General features: G+C 35.9%; 1 protein-coding gene across 10 annotated transcripts in view; it reads right to left on the bottom strand.

The window, feature by feature from the left end:
* The window catches only part of LRRFIP2 (LRR binding FLII interacting protein 2), a 122,447-nt gene that overhangs the window by 52,449 nt on the left and 48,854 nt on the right, over positions 1 to 21,144 (bottom strand). For 5 of the 10 annotated variants that reach the window (XM_036867869.1, XM_036867863.1, XM_036867870.1 and 2 more), the window contains 12 exons: positions 17,190 to 17,246; positions 17,047 to 17,091; positions 14,002 to 14,070; positions 11,403 to 11,444; positions 9,882 to 9,947; positions 8,519 to 8,593; positions 7,168 to 7,218; positions 7,042 to 7,086; positions 6,148 to 6,195; positions 5,642 to 5,698; positions 3,373 to 3,441; positions 932 to 1,021 (listed from right to left, as the gene is read on the bottom strand). In XM_036867869.1, the coding sequence (XP_036723764.1) occupies positions 932 to 1,021; positions 3,373 to 3,441; positions 5,642 to 5,698; positions 6,148 to 6,195; positions 7,042 to 7,086; positions 7,168 to 7,218; positions 8,519 to 8,593; positions 9,882 to 9,947; positions 11,403 to 11,444; positions 14,002 to 14,070; positions 17,047 to 17,091; positions 17,190 to 17,246 (714 nt within the window). The remainder of the gene's footprint in view (positions 1 to 931; positions 1,022 to 3,372; positions 3,442 to 5,641; positions 5,699 to 6,147; positions 6,196 to 7,041; positions 7,087 to 7,167; positions 7,219 to 8,518; positions 8,594 to 9,881; positions 9,948 to 11,402; positions 11,445 to 14,001; positions 14,071 to 17,046; positions 17,092 to 17,189; positions 17,247 to 21,144) is intronic. The other 5 variants (XM_036867865.1, XM_036867866.1, XM_036867867.1 and 2 more) reach the window with 5 other exon arrangements.

Genomic DNA, 21,144 nt, shown 5'->3' with positions numbered 1-21,144 from the left:
TAAATAATTCTCTCTTCATTAAAAAACTGTCTAATTTTTTGTTAAGAAGCCCTGCCTTAACTGCTTCAAAGCGCTTGATAATTAGGACAGTGTTGGTCCAAGGGCAAACAACACTAATGCCAGTTACGGAGAGACGCCACAGACAGAAAATCAGGCTGTTACATACATCAGGCAGGTAGACATCTGCAGGTCTGGGTTCCTTCATTAAGGTAAATGCCTCAAGGCATTTCTACTGGACAGTCTTTCCTAAATTCAGTTCCCAATGAATGTGAAAGCAATGGATAGGCATTTCTTCAAAACAATGCCATAATCCAAATGTTCAAAATCTATTCAGATTCTTCCCAGTTACTATAAATTAGTGACTCTTTGCTAAGTAGTATATTTTATTGTCCAACCTTCAAAGTTTACCTAAAAATTTATAGATTCTCCAAAATGAAAAGGGAAGAAAAATTTTAAGACTGATCAGGAATATCTAAATATGGGCTAGGTATCAGATGGTTTTAAGGAGTTATTTTTCATTTCATTAGGTATGATAATGGCACAGTAAATAAAGAAAAAAGTTCTCAACTAGAGACGCATACTGAACTATTTATTGGGAAATGGCATGATGTATGGGATTTGCTTTAAACTACTTCAGAAAAAAAAGGAGGGAAAGGGGAAGAAATAGATGAAACAAAATTGGCAAAATATTGATAATTGTTGGAGCTGCTGATGGGTTCTATGGGGGAAAATTTCCACAGGAAAAATGTTTTAAAAAATCAGAACGTATCAATATATACATTTCAAAACAAAACAAATAACTGTATTTTATGCTAGTGTGCTGAAATAAATATTTCCTAGGCAGTAAATTAAGTTCCTAATTTTAAAATAGCTATTTTGTTAGCTGTTAGTCACAAGTCTGAGACCGTGAATCCCCATGCGCTGCACTCACGCTGGTCAGATCTGGGATGCTGACATCATCCACGTCGGAGACCACGCTCCCCCTACGATTGGAGCGACTAAAATAATCAGCTGCAGAAACCTTTCAGTCAGGAAAAAAATGAGATGCTTTAAAAGTTAAGAAGAGAGACAAGAAAAAGATAAGAACATTGGCATATAGGGGGAAATTTTTTTTTTTTTTGGTGTGTGATAAAGTATCATGAAATGAAATGAGGAAACTGCTGTGATTTACCTACTCAAGAAGGTGAGAAAGAAATGTAAAGGGTTCCTAAATGACATCACAGCTCCCTAAAATAAGCTCTTATTATTCATCGTAGCTAGAGTTCTCTGCTATAGAGATCATCCATGTACTGCCTGAGAACCAGCATCACCCTCACCATCAGGGATTCCAGGATAGCATTTACCTAACGCCTCTACTATATTTCACAAATGTATAATGCATTATAGCTATCAGCTCTGTTACGCACATATATCCTGAATGCAGAACTATCTGCAGAGTATTTACTGTGCCTTTTACCAATTTCCACAGTTCCCTCTTTTTCATATTCCTCAGGACCGAGAACTGTAGAACAAAATAATGAAAGAACTACACTGGCCTCTTTCTGGTTCCCCAAACATACCCAGTCTCTTCCCACCTTAGCCGTTGGCACTGGCCTAGGAAGCTCTCCTCCCAGCTCTTCAAGCAGTTCAACTCTCAGCTCAAAGGTCAACTCCCTTGGAGAAGCCTTCTCTGATCACTCCATCCAAGGGATCTCTCTCTCTCTCTCTCTCTGTCTCTCTGTCTCTGTCTCTCTCTCTCTCTCTCTCACACACACACACACACACACACACACACACACACCACTCAATGTCTTCTATAATATCACCTGCTTTTTCTCTTCACAGTCCCCGGGTTTACTTTCTCTTTTTTGTTCCTATCTTTATCAGTTTATTTTCTATTTCTTTCACCAGGATATAAGCTCCATGAAGTCAGAAATCTGGTCTATGTGGCTTACCACATTATTCCCAGCACTTAACATGGTCCCTCACATATAACAGGTACTCCCTCCATACACATTTGTTGAATTAATAAATAATGAATATCTTTTACCTCACTCATCAGCTGTCCTTTACCTCAGCTCTGTCTGATTACCTTACTCAAAAACTCTGCTCTTCTAGAAAGGAATCTGCAAGCCCATCCACAGAGATGCCTTCCTTAAGGCTTACAGATATGAAGTTTTGCTAAGAGCTGAGATAATCAAGCAATAGTATTCTTGTTCACAGTAATACAACTTAGATTTACATAGAATAATATAACGGTACCCACTATCTCAGAATTTTGATAGTTATTTTCTAGATAGTAATTCATTTAATCCATATATTAAGCCTACCTACAAAGATAGTCATTACATGCCCATCGTACAAATAAAGAAATCGCTATTAACACAACTAACAGGTTGGAGAAATGGTTCAAGCCCGGGCATCATTATTTCAGAGCCCCTGCCCTTTCCACTCCATCACTTTCTGGGGTGCTTTCGGTGTCATGGACTGTTCTTTCTCCTGCAGCTCTGAGTATGAGCATTAACTGGCTTGCCAAGGGACCACAACTGTCTTAATTAGATCACTGGATTTCTGGCAACAAAGCTCACAAACTCTTGCTGTTCCCCTTTTCTATGTAAACTTTGGGTTTACAATCTTTCATAAAACATGACTTGTATTAAATGGCCTTCTATTTTCTTAAAGGAATTATAGCCTCTTAGTTATTGGGCTCTTTTGTTTTAGCTCTAAGCTGACACACCATCCTCACCAATGTAATTTTCGAATCAATTTTTAAGTATAGCAAAAATGTCATCAGCTCTCTAAAATTTCTTGCTTCATCAAAAGAATAACCTGAAATTATATAATTTGTATTCTAACATAGCTATTTGTTACCTCTATAATTGTAACTCTAGTTGAATTCTAAGACCAAAATTTTAAAATTTTGCCCACAGCAACTCAAAGTATTCGTGGGCCTTAAAAGATGTATAAACTATGGTTAAATTTAAATACATAGCGAAGAAAACAACTAATTAATGGCAGCATGATTTCTAATCCATAGTAATGAGTTTTAAACAATGTGGAGGCATTAATTTTGCTTGAGAAATTTTTTGGTTTTGGTGAATTGTGCACATACATGCACGCGCATAAAATAGCAACAAAAAACTAAAAGTGAAAATCTGTCAAGTACACAATGACTAGCACATAAGAGGTGTCACTAGGAAAGCTTACATAGCCCACTAAGAAAACGTAGTCTCAGGAATACATTTCTGAAGGCAAATTATTCATATAAACTAAATTTGAAGAAAACGCTCATTTTGTCAAGTGCAAATTTCATTTTCCAACAGATTTCACGTGATCACACAGTGTTGCAATTTTAAAACTCATCGTATGTGTTTGCATGCAAATCACGCTCACCACACTCTCCCTTCGCCCACGGCTGGCACGACCAGAAGAAGCAATGCTTGCAGTGTCATCGTCGATAAACTATAGATGTTAAAAGCAGATAATGAAAAAGATGCAATTTCACTACAGGTCTTCCCTGACTGAAGGCACATGAGGTAAGGCTTTGGGAAGCACACAAACACTCTCCATGAGCATAATAATTAGCACCATCTATCGTACACCATTAAACCAAAAAGCTGTTTCAAGGCATAATGAACGATAAAAGATATTTCCAAAAAGCACAAAGAATAAAATAGTACTTCATCTTTTATTTACGTTAAATGAAAGAAAAGGGGGCGGGGCATGACTCAACTGGCCAAAACCAGCCAGGGACTCCATGCTTTTTAAACCTCTAGGCCCTTTGGGGTCCTATCAGGGGGTCAATAAATACACTTAATGTTTCAGTTTGGGAGAGAAAATAAAAGAATCTTCTTAAGTGAAATAATATAAGTCAAAGACAGAATTTCCTACCGGCAAGGACACTGAAATGATGATTCTTATTGTCCTTTATTCATTCCTATGCAGCAGGTGGAGATATTTCTAATATCACCACACAGTTTACTTCCTCTTTCACCAGCAGTGGAAGACTCACCTTCAATATATGTAGGTTGCCTCCATTCTGACATCACTAAGAAACCATTCTGGCATCACTGGGATAATACCTCTGAGCCCAACTTGCAAATGAAAGAGCATTTAGCCAGCACACAAGGACAAGATTCTACACTTGACTGAAAATACTACCATAATTTTGTTTGCAAGGGACCTTCACAGTTGGGACACTAAAAATGCTACCAGGCCCAAGAATTGCCAAGTGGAATTTTATTACCCCGTGGGTTAAAAGTAAACTTCCTCCTTATGTGAAAAACATCCCTGTAATAACTTTTTGTTAGCTGTTAGAGTAGAATTCTTGATAAGTGCCACTTGGAAATGGCAGAAGAAATGAGCCAAACATATATGTAGAAGGAAGTCCATATATCTCACCTGTTCCACTCCACAGAGTAACCTATGTTGACTATTAAGAAACTGCTTAATAATTTCTCCAATTTTGACACTGTCAAGAATAACAAGGTGGTTCCTAAAGTCATCATTTGTTATTGAAAATGTTAATTACTAGAGATTTTTGGTGGGTAATATGGCAATATATAGCATAATTTAAATGTAAATACTCTGATTCCCATCATTTCATGATTAGCAGTTTACCAAGCAGATCTACTCATACAAGCCCACAAAAATATACTTGCATAAGCATGTTCATTGTACAAGCGTCTGTAGTAGCAAAATTCTGACAACCTAAATGTCCATCAAAACGGGAGCAATTTTTCAAATTTACAGCCCAGGCACTAATGGAATGATCCATTGCCATTAAAAAAAAATGTGCTGACGTAAAACTATCTCCAAGAGGCACTCAGTGGAAACAGTAACGGACATGGTTTACTTTTTAAAATCTTTTAAATATCAAAAAAAGAATGAAAAAAAAAAGACTGACCAAAAAAATGAAATAAATCTTTATATACTGATTTGAAAAGATACTTTGAGTAAAGAAAACAAGTTGAAGCGCAGTATGTATACAAATCATTTACATACTGTTCAAATAAAGGACACTCATATATACATAAAATATCTCTGAAAGGATATACAAGAACAGAGGTTGCATTTGGGGAATGGATATAGCAGGAAAGGGTCAGAGAACTTTTACTTTGTACTTTCCTTAAGCTAATATTACATTTATAAATTAAAAAAAAAGTTTTAATACTCCAGAAAGACTGGGTGATTAGAATTGTCCCAGTTTTCTGTTTTATGTAGCAATTTTTAAAAGCTGACTTATTTGATTTCTTCTCTCACTCCACTGATTGACAGGCTGGTAAGTAAGTGAAATGGTTCAATGTAGGAAGTAGAGATGAAAAGGAGAAAGGAAAAGGATAGGGCAACCAACTCATAGTCTGAATTATCACCACTGAAAAGAGAAGAATTTCCACACAAATGACAGTTACATATAAATTTTTTAAAAATTCTAATGGCACTGGTTCCAGACTCATTTAAGAAATTACGTGCTAAAGTCACATTCATACAGAAACCACCGGTTAGGACAAATTAGTTCTTGAGTTTGTGTACTGAAGGAAAACGATAATACATGCACAATAGAGTGAAACACACCACATCCTCAATATTCTGAATGGTGAGTACAGATTAATGAAACAATCAAAAGTGTCTATAAAGCATGCAAAGAGACTAGACAGCTCACCACAGGACTGCTTCGGGCTGAACTCGTTCTTGATGAGTGAAAACTGTATTCAGATGGCTATAAAGTTTCCAAGAAGAAAGGTTTTACAATAACGATCAGCTCCTTTTCCTGCTGGGAATACATCAGTGCCCCTGGACCTAACTCGCCCCTGGCTCCCAGGTGAAGATAACTGTTCCTCCCCAGCCTGGAACTCCACTTCACTCCCACCCTCACCAACCAGCAGCCCACGGCAGGAGGGAGAAGAAAGGCCCTGAGAAGCGCTGTTCCCAGCCTCTTCCTGAGGAACTAATTGAGCCAGAAAAGAGGCTTCTCTACTTGTATTGCCTTTATACTTTAAGCCACAGTTGCCAGCAGGTGTCTTCTCACAGCTTGGGTGAGAGCCACCATTGGCAAGCTGATGGATCACAGCTTGTAGAGTCATTATAGGTCAGATTAAATGACTCTGTAAGTAAACTGTGCCCACCTACACACCACCCTCCTCACCACCTCCGCCTGGTTAGACTTACAGTTCGAGAACCATAAGGGTTATATAATCCACCATCATACAATGACGCCTAAAGAACAAAGGAAATGCCATTTATCCATTTAGCATCAAAGTTATTTTGAAAATGACATAACTTCTTTGCAGTACCTAGTTCCAAAAAAGTTTTGAAGAATGGTGTTAACGTGTATAGCCTCCCGAGGTGGTAACACTCATTTACGTATGCATAAATTCCCGCGTCAGCCTCGTTAAAACTTCAAACTCACACTTCATTTAAAAAGCACCACTGGTTACAGCACTGCCTTTCATCATCATGTTATGAAATTAGGAGAACATTTACGACTTTGTTCTCTCAAAAGAGGAAATAGAACAGAAAAGAAAGTGAGGTACAGAAAGCATTTTGCCCACTGTTACGATAAAATTAAGTACAAAGCCTCAGGTTCCCAGTCCACTAGAACAGGCCACAAGACAACAAACAACAGCTTGAAAGCAACCAATTCCAACTCGCACATTACACAGAGCTACTGTTTTGTGTTTCTAGTCAGCTGGCTCCATTAGAGCCTAGTACTAACATGGCCAAGGCCACAGCTGTTCCCCCCCAAAATATGACACCCCATGCATGGGCAGCCATCTCACAAAAGTATGCAAGTGTAGTGCAACCCATGCAAGTCTACCTCCTCTACAGGAAGCCAATTCTAAGCAAGGGCCTACCAACAGCCAGCAGTATCTACCGCTATGATATGCTCATTTTTGCTCGCCAAAAGTTTTGTATTTTAAGCACAGGCAGCACAGTCTGCAGTACACACAGCATTAAAGCCATGTGTCCTTGACTATTCTGGAGGAAAGATGGCAAGCCAGAGTCAGGACCATGGCAATGGCCCCACCAGGAGTACACACGTTGGAAGAGGAAAATACACACCAGACTGGCACTTCTCAGAAGACCAGAATTTGCAGTAGGGGAGGCCTATGGAGAAAGCACATGATTTAACCCAAAGAAAAGCAACTGGTAGCTATGAAGGCGCCATACTCCTCAAGAAGTACTAACCCTGTAGCTCTTAGATGTTGCCAGAGGGTCACTGTATAGGGAAGAAGACTGCTAAGAAACAAAACAAAACAAGCAAAAAAAAAAAAAAAAAAAGGAAAAAAGAAAGGGAGAATCAGCCTCACCATCATGCGAGTAGAAGACATATTTATTTTATACTCCATAATTCATTAGTAATTCTTGAGTGTTTAAGGCAGTTAAGTGACACACAATGTGAGAAAAACTTAATCATTAGAAATCTCTTTGAATACCAATTTTAAGGGATAAGAAAGAAAAACACTTGGAATAGTTTTCTATAAATGGGTAAGTCCTATTGGTCTTTGAACATTAGTGTTAGGAGATGGGATGGGCACCTAAGAAAATACTCAGGAAAAGAGGGCCATGGCACAGGGAGCGTGGCAAACAGTGTCCACATCCCAGGCCCCAGCAGCTCCTGCGACATCTAATGGGCTTATCCTGATTATTGGGGAACCAGGTAAATGAGCTCTGAGTTATTGCTATAAACACTCTCCCAAATAGATTAGAAAACGTGTATTTCACAACAAGCCATGGACCAAGTGCCTTAGTTTAATTAGATAAATTGTACTGGTCACAATGAATCCACACACTAACAAAGCACAGCATTTTTAAAAAAGGAATTAAATCTTTTTCCTGATGTCATCGCAAGACACAATTTTCAGGTTTTTTTCACCAAGCTCAATCAGACATGGAAAATAAGATACATAAATATCTAAGTTACGTTTTGACAAGTGAATTATTTCAAATGTACTATGTGCCATATATTTAAATATGTGTTTTAAATGTATGATGTGCCAAATGCCTTGAAAAAACAAGAGATTCTAACATTAAATATAATTACATTCTTCTCATCCCACGTACAGTTTAAATTTTCACATGTATGTTTTTAATAAAAGGGCATACACTGTGATATGTACTGATGCCTACAACTTATTTTGAAATGCATCCCCCCCAAAAAGATGGACTGATGGATGGATAGAGGGACAGCTGGACAGATAATTACATGATAAAGGAAATATAGTAAAATATCAATTGTAGAATCTGAGTGGTAGGTACGCAGGTGGTTACTATACAATTCTTAAAACTTTTTTTGTATGTTAAATATTTTTCATTAAAAAAACTGGAAAAAAATGGTACTCATTTTAAACATGGTGATTCAATAGTTCCCATTATTTAAAGATACACTCACACAGACTATGTGAATTCAGTTACCACAAACTAGTATATACACAGCCATTCACAGATTAGTTCTAACTAGTCAAAGTGCAAAACAGGGGATTAGAAATGTTTGTTAAAGTTGGATAAAACACAAGAAGCCAAAAAACTTGTGACAAACCCTAGTATAGTAGGCAGAGGTGGGTTTGCTATGTCTAAGACTGCTATAGTTTCTCTGGTCAAAGTAGAGGCCACTCTGCAAAAAGCAAAATTAAACACATTTTTCTTAGGTTAAATGCTGTTAACCTAAAAACACAGAGGCAAAATCGGATACTGCTAAACCCCTTCTCCTCCAAAACAATGATTTTAAAGCATTGAATCATATTAGGTAAAAGTAAAAATAACAACTATTTCAGGTCTCTCAAAAAAGATTAATATTAAAGGTTAACTATTTTCAAACCAAGTCATTGCTAATTTTTTTTTCTTTTTTTACTTTAAAAACAAGAGTATAAACCCTCAGACAAAATGGAATGGAAATAATAAATGATTTATTCTCATGTCATACTTAGGAATGTCCTTGAAAAACCCAGGATGAATGAATAATTACCACTTTTATAATCTATTTGGCAATGCCACAGGAATCATTAAGGTTATTTTTTTCAAAACTCCTGGCCCTGCCCGAGGCACCAGGACTCACCTCTCCCCAGAGCTCCCAACGCTGCCCCCACCAGGGCGTCTCACTATTGTCCTCTCCATTTCATTCTCTCCCCCTTCCTCATTTCTACCAGCCAAAGCCTCCCAACCCTCTCTCCACCCCACCAATGGTCAGAGCCCTGCCCATGGGAACCCTGAGTTAGCAGGGAGCTTAGGACTGTACTTCCTCTGACACTGCTATAAGCAACCTGACAGGAAAGAGGTGTTCCTAGCACCCCAAATGGGCATTCTAGACATTTTTTCCTCCACAGAAATGTTTAGCAAGGTCGGCTGGAATGGAGAGCACTATTAGTTCCATAGTTTAATTACATTATTGGTTGAAGAGTCTTCTGCAAGACAGCATGGGAACTCTGCCATTGCGTACTTTATTGTTTCTACCAGAAAATCAATTTCAAGTTCCCAAAATTATAAAATCTATAAAAACAATCATTCAGAATGAAACCTATATGTGACTTTGGTACTACTTATAATACCACAACTAAATCAATTCAAATTTCTAAAATAGGTATAAGAATCTCACTAAGCCTATTCTTAAGGTATAGTCCTCCAAAGGACAGTTCATAAATGAAAATACATTGTTAATGAACTTCGTGGGACACTTTCCTAACGCTAGCCACTAGGGTTAGATATATTAACTTGATATTAAATCTTGTAAATGAAAAAATTATTTTTAAATAAGTTCTGATAAGTCATGTTTCAGTTATATTATCAAGTTTCAATAATGCCTTAAGAGCACACCAATGCTGTCATAATTCTTAACTTCCGTAAAAGTAATCAGTGAATTTTACAGCCACACAAAATACTGTGATATGAGACACAACAGAACTAACCAGTGGGTCTTTATGAGAACCAGAAGATCTCTTCTTCATTCCATCAGAGTGACTGTAAGAATGATTCTGGAAGTAAATATTGAATACAAGGATCATATAGTAAAGTTTAAAAATAATTTAATAAAATTCATCTTAAAATCATACACAGAAAGATCCACCTGAGACAGAGTAGTCTACATGCACTCTATTTCCCACCTGTTAGTAAATGATTCACTGCCCTTGACTGGCTAAGACATACAGCCTCTCTACACACCTGCATTCCCCCTCACCTCCCCTGTGCCATCCAGTTCAGTGTCTAGTCAACTAAAAACTTAATTAGGACTCAGAGCCAGGCAGGATATTTGTGGGGACCCTCACCCCACACCTCATTTGAGTCCCTGCCCATGGGACTATCTTCTTTAAAAAGGTATGAGTGACAAGAGAGTCCACTTCCTTCCACAGTCCTCCTTACCTAAAGGCCAAAAAGCAATCCTGTGCATCAATCAAAACAAGATTGAGAACAGAAAACATAACATTGTACTGCCCAAGACGGTCCTCTTAACCCGTTAGTGGTCCCACAGCTTGTGCTGCTCAGAGGAACGCAGCCAACATGGTATGGATTGTCTCGAGTAGCAGCAGCAGCATTAGACAATAATCCGACATCTGAGTGCTTTGAAGATAGCTCTGTCTCAACACATAACTTCTCCTAGGAGTACAGAGCCAAGTGTACGTGAGGGGATAGAGGACAGCAATACTACTAAACAGGTCAATTGGTAGACAGGAAGTCCAATCTAGGTATGCACCGTTGGCCTGTAATGAGGAGGTGCAGCTAGAAGGGTCCTAGCTAACAGTCTGCTCTATGCAAATCATCTGAGACATGCACAGCTAGATCCTGAATCAGTAATTATACACTCATTTTTCTTTTTAGAATATGCATATCTTTCCTTTTATACATTACCCTGAACATTTAAGAGCTGCTGATATAGTCTAGCAACTCAGGCAATCTATTGACATATTAACCCAAGAAAAACATGCGATAACTAAACTTCCTTGGCCAAAATGACATACCATAAAAAAACCAAATCAAGCAAAAAATGAGTGGATATAACTGATGCTTCAGGTGGCATCTGTCACTGCTGGATACTTTCACACCTGCTGGCTTGTGGCACAGAACATGAAACACAGTAGGGCCTGTGCTACTGTAGTTCAGTACGTATCAAAACACTGCTGGAAACATGTCTTCCAGGGCAATGAGTATGTGTCAGCTGGGTGGCTCATTATTTTAACAAAAGATACTACTACCAATCTTAGTCCTGAATAGGGAAGCAAATAATTTTTATCTGATCCTGATATTCTAAAAGACAAAGTTATTCAAGTGCTAAATTATGCCACAATTGCACAACACTAGATTTTGCTTTGTTAGTCATACATTTCCCCCAAACATCATAACAAACCTATGAAAAAGTCATAATCTATGATTAGCACCATCAGGTGTTTATAAAGTAAAACTCTACATTTAACATAAAGTTATGCACTACATACTAATGATGAAAGTCTTGACGATCTATCCTTGAAAGCATCATACTGGATTTCAGGAAAAGGTGAAAGTTGGTTGTATTTCCAAAATCAGAAATATAAAGAGGGGAAAAAGTAACATTCATAAAGTTATTAAAAATCCAGCACTATTTTAAAAGCCTAAAATTATTAAACACAAAGGCTGTGACATTTGAGTTAAAGAATATTCTTCCCCCTCATTCTTTCCTAGTATAGGTTATTGCTAAACTATACGTACAGGAAAAACTGCATGTTCTCTTTCAAAAACAGAATTTATAATCAGTAATGGTGAGATGATTCATCCCAGTATACTAGAGCACAAAACACCCAAGGGAGCCTTTAAACGCAGGAAGTAAGCATTCTGAAGTCAAAAGATGTTTTACTTTTTCTTATTGTGTCTGTCACCATCGTTTTCCATCATTTGAAACATGGCAAAAGCAAGGCATGGAGAGGCAATGAAGCATGATCACATAACTAGTATAACAAAGCTTACAAAAAAAACAAAAACAAAAAGCAAACAAAAAAACAATTGCAGCATCAAAAGGGGGAGAGTTCCCTTGTATCTGCTTGCGCACACACCTGAAAAACTTCCTTCCTCAAGAACTTTCCCTATGGAAAACAGTGAACAAAACTAGAAACTTGGCCGGAGTAAAGTGTGGATTACATACATTTATGACAAGACCAGAAAAATCACATTTCACGTAGGGTCTTTACAAAAATAATATGTGTAACACCACATTTCAAATCCAAGAAACTGAATTAAATAGTAACTAACTACTCAGATTTGTGGTTTCCTAACTTTATTTTTTAAGCATTCTAGCTCAGATTTTTTTAAGCAATCTGACCCAGAAGGGCAATGTATAAAACAATAAAACAATGCATAAAACAAAAGCAATAAACAAGTTCCTCAGGTAGTTTGGTAAAAATATCTTTTTTTTTTTTTTAACATCTAAAATATCTTTCTTTTGCAACTTTTATACCCATTTAGGATTCTAGGGAACACTATTCAAAAACCTGATCTAAAGTAATGTTTTCCTAAGTGTGGACTGCAACTCATTAGTAGTTCATAAAATCAATTTATGGGTTCAACCAGCATTTAAAAAAAATAAAATAGAAGAGAAAATACTAGAGTGTATCATGTACAGTAAGAGTAAATATTATTTTGTGAAACTTCTGTTTCTATAATATTTTTTATATACTTATATACATACAAACACACAGGCATATGTCTGTATATGTATACTGGATTATGGTGTAAAATGTATTCCTTTTACAGAGGTCGCAATTTTAAAAAGCTTAAAATACACTAGAAGATCAAATTATATAGTGTAGTTCTAATAAAGCATTAAAATAATAGTTCAGACAGAACAAAGGCCCTCCCTTCATGCCCAATGAGATGGTCATTTACAAAAGATACTGCAGAAACCCCCCAAAATATACTTCATAAGTATAAGGCTAAGTGGTATAATTTTACCACCAGTGTAAATTCAGTGAAAATGATACTGCAATAAATACTAGAAAGTGCTGGAGCAAAATATCTGCATTTGCACGCTTTTCTTATATTATCTTGAAAATAGAATATAAAGAGTGTTATTACATGTGTAAAAAAAAAATCTTGTTTATCCAGAATTTTCTAAAATGCCTAAGGGTGTGCATTTGGTGGTAAATGATGTGTAATGGTAAAATGTCGCTGTGGTGAATAACATTTCACTGAAAATAAAGTTCCTTCTCTATGGAAGTTTCACTTAACATCTTTTCTCAGTTAACAAAATATCTTTTTTGTTTAAAAAAAAAATCCCATGACCAAAACATGTATTACTCAAGTCACACATTCTTGCATATAAACTATTCCATTCTCCCAACCAGGTAAGCTCATTGAAGGGATCAGTCATGTCTTAGTTCTTCTCATCCTCTCTGTTAACACCAATGGCCTTTTGCAAAAGCTTAAGATTTAACAAGTTGAATGAAATTGACCTATTTTGATTTTCCTTTTCCAAAATACAATGCAGAGCTCATATAGTTTTATTTTATTTATTTATTTATTTGGCCATGCTGCACCGCTTGTGGGATCTTAGTTCCCCAACCAGGGATTGAACCCAGGTCCTGGCATTGGAAGAGCAGAGTCCTAACCACTGGACCGCCAGGGAATTCCCTCAGATAGTTTTAAAAATTGCTGAATCTGGTAGGAAAATCCATAACTTGGACACCCCAATTGCCACTAGAACAACTGAGTAAACAAAAAGAATCCTCCAATACGTGCCAGTTGGTATTTATGTTATTTAAAAACAAATGATTCATCAAAAGAGGGAGAACTGAAAATATTAAGGGCTCTAGCTAAATAAAATGTTTCCAAACTTGCTATTATAATCTATCCAAAAATGTTCTTTTTTTAACACTCAGAAAAAGTTACCTCTAAGTTTTCATTTGGAAATAAAATTTTTAAAAAGTACAGAAAACAGGTTGTAGAAACAAAGTTCAGCAAGTGTTCATTTCTGTTAGAATGGACCTATTACTCAAGCCCCCAGGACTCTGTGAGTCAACAGTGAACGCACAATACTAACACGGCACATTTCTCTGGGCTACACACCATGATGTCTTTCCTTTTGGGTGTACTGGCTCTGCTCCAATGTGTCCCCATTACGTCCTTCGATGGGTTCTTCCATGGAATTAAACAGTGTAGGAGTAAATGACAAAACACAAATTGCAAGCATATTAAAATTAACTTCATTAAAATTATACTAAGGCAATTGATATATAAATAGGAACTGATAAAAACAACAGTAAAAATTTCCACCAATTAAAACTGCAATGTATCTCTACCACTCTGATTCAAGATCACCTCATTTTCTAATTTTGGATCTCCTCCTTAGAGTCTTCTTGTATTTCACTGTATAAAGCAGTGACCAAGCACTTTGTAAGATTTTTTTTTTTTAAGGTAGATGTTTTTTAAAGAAACAGATTGTTTCAATTCTAGACTCAGGGCGTTGATTTAATCTTCCTTCCCCAAACCTACCATTCAGTCTTGAACTATCTTTGCTCTTTCTATTTTTATGGAGAATGTCTATAACACTGTTACCATCTCCAGCCCAAATAGCTTCTGGCAGGACACCTTTCAAGAAAGCAGTACCTGAAAGTTAACTGGACAAAAGGAAAGATCAAAGTCCTAAGAATGTGGCATAAAACCATAAATACATCTGCCTCATATCCAGGTACATATATCTAATGTTCATATATCAAATACAAGGTCCAAAAGCCTTAGACTTTTTAATACACAGCTCATAAGTTTAAAAAGAAAACTGGCAGAGAAATACCAAAACCCCCCAAATAATACAGCAAATCCCGATAAAATTTAGGTCAGTGTTTTAAACCATCACAATTATTTTTACAGAGAACAAAAGTTGTCTAAATATTCAGTTTAATGTAGATGGTAAAGTTACTTTAAAAAGCAAATAATCTGACGAAAACTTAGAACTCCCAATATTATCTAGCTAAGAGAAAAAAGAAAAAAAATCTTATCTCAATTACATTTCTTTTAAACTATGTTATTAGTGAGCTTTCATTTCAAATCAGACATTTCCAGGAAAGTCTAAATATTTTAAATGTGCTAAATGTACACTCACACACAGTAAAGTTCCAAAGTCTCCTCTACAGTGTAAAATTTTTTATTAATCTTTAAGTTTGCATACTGATTTTTTTAATTAGGAGCTTAACTCGTTTTCCCATAACAGCAAATTTTCATAATTACCATAATGAAATAAAATACTGTGAGAGTTCAGTTATATCTTAAATTTATTTAATGACCATGAAATGAAAATAAACCTCATTACTTTATAGACACCCTGGATAAACAATTCCTTATTTATTTAATTGCAGATTTCTTTTTTTGTTTGTTTGCAGATGTTTTAAAGGCCCCTAAATTAGGTTGAACTTGGAAGGTTTTAGCATTAGGTTAAACTAATATATAATCAAGTTTTCCATACAAATTTACAAATAACCAGCTTGATAAAAACTGTGTGAAAAAAAAAAAAAAAAACTGTGTGAAACTTCACACTATGAACATTACAATGAAAAGTAAAGGGAAAACTCATAAGTTTTTTTAAAAAGAGGAAAGATGGGATTATTTTCAAAGCCCTTAAGGCTCAACTTTTAAGCTTCTGTTGACTAACTCCCTGTGAGAAAAAAAACAATATCTCCAGGGAGAAGCATGACAAGTTTTTCTTAAAGTATTTCTCGGCAAGATCAGCTTGGTGCTTCGTAACCACCTAGAGGGGTGGGAGAGGGAGGTGGGAGGCAGATGCAAGAGGGAGGAGATATGGGGACATATGTATATGTATAGCTGATTCACTTTGTTATAAAGCAGAAACTAACACACCATTGTAAAGCAATTATACTCCAATAAAGATGTTAAAAAACAAAACAAAAACAAAAACAAAAGTATTTCCCCTGCAAAATCATTCTTAAACTACTGATTAGATTTCTATAAAGGCTTTTTAATATTCTTATAAATCTAAATTTTTATAATTAACCAAAATACTTATGATTCAAGAATTAGTTTACTAACTTATTCTAAAAAGACAGTAGGTTACATTCACCAATAAGAAATATAACCAGAGCAAAAGACTATTTAAGAATACAAACACATACTGATTCACTTTGTTATAAAGCAGAAGCTAACACACCATTGTAAGGCAATTATACTTCAATAAAGATGTTTAAAAAAAAAAAAAAAAAAAAAAAGAAAACTAAGTCACTAAATTTTAAAAGTAGCCAATTACCACATTACAAAATTCACTAAAAACCATAAAATTTTAATAAAAGAATTTTGTACCTTTAAAAAAAAAAAAAAAAAAGAATACAAACACATCAATAATTAGTATACCAGAACACACTCAGTTTAATATAGTGTATTTTTATACATTATACAAGATAGGAAGAAAACTAGACCTGGGGAGAATTAACAAATATAGACCTTAGAAAGAAAGATAATTTTACTGATGAAAAATCTAGATGTAAGTACATATACAATATTATCAATGTGTAAATTAAAAAAGCATTGCTCTAAGGTTTAAAGCACAATTCTTTAAGAAGAGAGTCAGTTTCCTGGCACAATATGCAAGCCTTTGATGAGCGATTTCTCATTTATCTTGATTTACAATGATGTACGCTAAAAACTTGAGACAAACTACAAAATGTTAATCAAAATGTTGAAGCATGATAATTTCTATAAGTATGATAAGACAGGCATTTTTAAAATCAGAAGCTCAATTTTCCCACTGAATAAAACTATAATTAGTCACCCAAGCCCCAAAATAATAAATTTTATTTAATAAATTGTCATTTAAAAAAAAATGAAAGTAGGAAAAATCTGAAAGTTAGAAGCATGCCGATGTTATTCTATAAAATTAACCTTATTATTTTGTGATGGTTTTCCAAAATCAAAGGTCCTTTTATAGAAAAAGTGAATATATATGTTAATAGATGAAAATATTCATGATTTTAGAACTGATTTACTTATAGCAATAATTTGAAAGCATCATTTTCCAATGAAATAGCTTTGCCAATATTTCTGTGTTTTAAAAAAAGGCAAAGGGATAGCTTTGCTATGGGGGTGTAAACAACTTAAAATACCAACCCTGTGACTGCCAAGACTTCGAATGGACAAGGCATCCTCAACTCCCTGATAAAAATAAAAACAAACATAGTAAAGGTGTGTGAGTGACTATGGCAAGTTGATGAGGAAAAGTATTAGAGGCAAGTTTGTAGGTTATTACAAACCAGAGAAGGACGATGATAACCGGACCGGCGGGAATACCTGGCCCTTTCCGACTCATCCTGGGAAAGGAGAAAGTACATGGAGAGTTAATCACTCAGCGGAGGGCTGTCTGTCAGAACAGCTGGGCACAGCAGCACCTTCCCCACAGCAGGCGGAACGGACAGCTCAGCCTCAAAAGCTGAGTTTGGGGCAGCCATGTCCCTCAGTTGGAAAGAAAGTAGAAATAATCTTGACAATGTTCTTATTTGAACAAGTGTGTGTGTGTGTATCTATCTATCTATCTATCTATCTATCTATCTATCTATCTATCTATCTATGGATAGATAGATATATCTGACCACTTGTAGAATGTACTCTATATATGACCAAGGGAGTTCAATATACCAAGATAAAAATAAGCAAGTATACTTAAACAGAAATTGAGGTCAGCATTAAAAACAGACTTTGATCTATTTTTTCATTATGATGTTTACCCAAGGCAGGAAGAAATGTTTATTTTATTACAGATGTGGTTTAAGGTGGCAATGTGTTGCTTTAAAAAGATTTGGGTTATAATTTTGTGCTCATCGCAAAAAAATTTTTTTCTTTTTCTTTTACCACTCTAACTGGACAAGAAAAGAACAACTAAATGAAATAGCCCCTGACTGTGTGTTGTTAATATGAAAAACTACTTAAAATTAGAAGAAATCAAATAAATATTTCAGAATTGATAAAGTTACCTCAAAAGTTATGCCTTATGAAGATTGTTAAAAAAAAAATTGACCAAAAAAAACCAACCTCCAAACAGTTGACTAATTAAATGTAATTCTAAACTTTTCCATATTCAGCTATTAGCACTGGAGCATTAAGTACAGAGTCGTGAAATTAAATGACTAGTCCCTAGAACCTAATCACGTGTTAAGAAACTTCTGATCAGAATTTCAAAGTCCCAAGTGTTAAAGTAATTTGCATTGACTAAGAATCTACACAAAACTGTCCAACTGAGTTCATAGCTAATCAACACCACTTTTTCCAAAATGCATCAATACTTCAACACCCCATGACGATACAGCACGATCATCATGCAGGCAGAGCAGACGGCTATGCCTGACCATTCATCTCAAATCCAGAAACAGTAATTCAACTGAAACACCACAATTTAATGTTTTATTTTGGTCATGATCTTTGAATACAAGTCCAAAAAACTCTTGGTTGTCATGTGCTGTGCACATTGATGCATTTGATCAAATCTGTTCAGAAGTCTGTTTATAAGCACCAGTACGATTCAATGATTCAATATCCAATATGGTGTTCTGATCTTTAGGAATTCATCACCGATTCACATTTTTGTTATGTAATAGACACATGTAGTCTGTAAGGAGCCAAGCAAGTTTCTTCCCTTTCTTTGACTATCAGGTGGTATACCACAAAAGTTTGGGGGGCATGTGTGTTAGCCCAGCAGAGTAGGTACAGCTTATTAAGTGGTAACCAGTTCTAGGCTAGTTAGCTTGGTTAGTATAAAAAGCCTTGTGCTACACAGGCAAGTTAATTCTACATGCCCCCTCCCAGTATTATTTGGCATACTAGGGTGACATACATGGTTTAATGCTCAATCTTTATTCCATCCTTTCTTTTCATTCCACCTACTACACAAGAGCACTTTTAAAAAACCCGCCTCTACACATGAAAAGATACTCAACGTCCTTAATTATTAGAGAAATGCAAATCAAAACTACAATGAGGTATCACCTCACGTCAGTCAGAATGGCCATCATCAAAAAATCTACAAACAATAAATGATGGAGAGGGTGCGGAGAAAAGGGAACCCTTTTGCACTATTGGTGCCAATGTAAACTGATACAGCCACTATGGAGAACAGTATGGAAGTTCCTTAAAAAACTAAAAATAGAACTACCACATGACCCAGCAATCCCACTACTGGGCATATACCCTGAGAAAACCATAATTCAAAAGGACACATGTACCACAATGTTCATTGCAACACTATTTACAATAGCCAGGACATGGAAGCAACCTAAATGTCCATTGACAGATGAATGGATAAAGATGTGGTACATATATACAATGGAATATTACTCAGCCATAAAAAGGAAAGAAACTGGGTCATTTGTAGAGATGTGGATGGACCTAGAGTCTGTCATGCAGAGTGAAGTAAGCCAGAAAGAGAAAAACAAATATCGTACATTAATGCATATATATGCAATCTAGAAAAATCGTACAGATGAACCTATTTGCAGGGCAGGAATAGAGACGCAGACGTAGAGAACGGACATGTGGACACAGTCGGGGAAGGGGAGGGTGGGATGAATTGGGAGATTAGGTTTGACATAAATAAACTACCATGTGTAAAATAGATAGTTAGTGGGAAGCTGCTGTATAGCTCAGGGAGCTCAGCTTGGTGCTCTGCGACAACCTAGATGGATGGGATAGGATGGGTGGGGGAAGGGGGAGAGGGAGGTCCAAGAGGGAGGGGATATAGGTATACATATAACTGATTCACTTCATTGTACAGCAGAAACTAACACAACATTGTAAAGCAATTTTACTCCAATAAAAAATTAATTAATTAATTAAAAAGAAATTTAAAACCTACCTCTAAAGAACACAGCCCATTAAAGATGCAGCAGACAGATGAATTCATATTTATTCTTAATTATACCTATTATAAAAATAATCCTAAATAACAATACCTTATTAAGTATTGATATACCCCTAGATTTACACAGCTTTCTTTTTAGCCCCATTTGAAAAAAATGGCCTAAAAAGAGTTCAGAAGAACTACAGAATAAAATGTAAACCCATACAGGCTGGTTAATTTAAACTGAGAGAATACAGTTTATTCCATAGTCATAAACGACCCCTTAAACAACCACTATCCAACAGAACTTTCTGTGACAATGGAAATGTTCTATGTTTGTGCTGTCTAGTATGGTAGCCACTAGCCACATGTGGCTACTGAGCACTTGAACTGCTAGAAGTGCAACTGAGGAAAGAAACTTTTTATTTTAATCAATTTAAGTCCAAACCTAATTATCCACACATGGCTAGTGGCAACCATACAAACAGTAAGGGAAGCTCAAAGCAAATTTTTATTATACCAAAAAAGACTCAAAGCACCTATTTTACTAAGAGTTTGCCATGGAGCACCACTCTTCTACAGAAAGGCAGGTATTCAGGTAGTCTTAAATTACTCCCTCTACCTGGAATACTTTTGCAAGGTGGCAAACAGGAAGAAACAGAAGGAAACCCTTGTATAAAAGAAAAAACCCTAGCACCAACTCTAGAATTATTTTTAAGCGCTAGAGGATTCTTAAAGATCATCTAGTCTGATCCCTTCATTTTACAGTACAAAAAACCCTGCAGCACAAAAAGATTAGGAATCAACAAAGTCAGAAAGCTGGGATCAGCATTCACATCTTCTGACTCACCAGACCATTGAAACTACAGCGGCTAAATCCAGACTGATTACATAGAAAGAACATGAAGAAAATGGCAAGGTATCCCGGTTTTTACTCAGAGCTTTCTCCTCCTCTGGAATACAAAAAAAGAAAAAAAAAAAAAGCTTCCTTTCCCAGGTATTTCTGGAGTAGTATTAAAACTGCCAATTGGCTTTTCTTGAATTACTAGCATCAGAAAGCTAATAGAAAAAATTTCAGCAAACTGTGTTCTCAGGTACCAATTACAAGGCAGAGTATCCCTCTCTTCCACGTCAAGAAAACAAAACATTTTCATTGTCCTGGGAGTCTCCTTATGAGTTTAAAGGATCCAAAGCTGAATGAACAAGACAATGCCTTAAAAGACAGATGTTTATCTGTTAAAGCTTTCTGGAAAATTATGTTTTGATACATTTAAGTTAAATTAATGGAAATAAAACATATTCTGTTTTTAAAAGTTCACTTGGAGTGAGGATGAAGTGGTTTTATTTAAAAAAAAAAAAAAAAAAAAAAAAAAGCCCAC

This window comes from Balaenoptera musculus, chromosome 11, assembly GCF_009873245.2.
Source record: "Balaenoptera musculus isolate JJ_BM4_2016_0621 chromosome 11, mBalMus1.pri.v3, whole genome shotgun sequence".
Lineage (NCBI taxonomy): Eukaryota > Metazoa > Chordata > Mammalia > Artiodactyla > Balaenopteridae > Balaenoptera > Balaenoptera musculus.
This window is presented reverse-complemented; position numbering and strand designations above follow the sequence as displayed.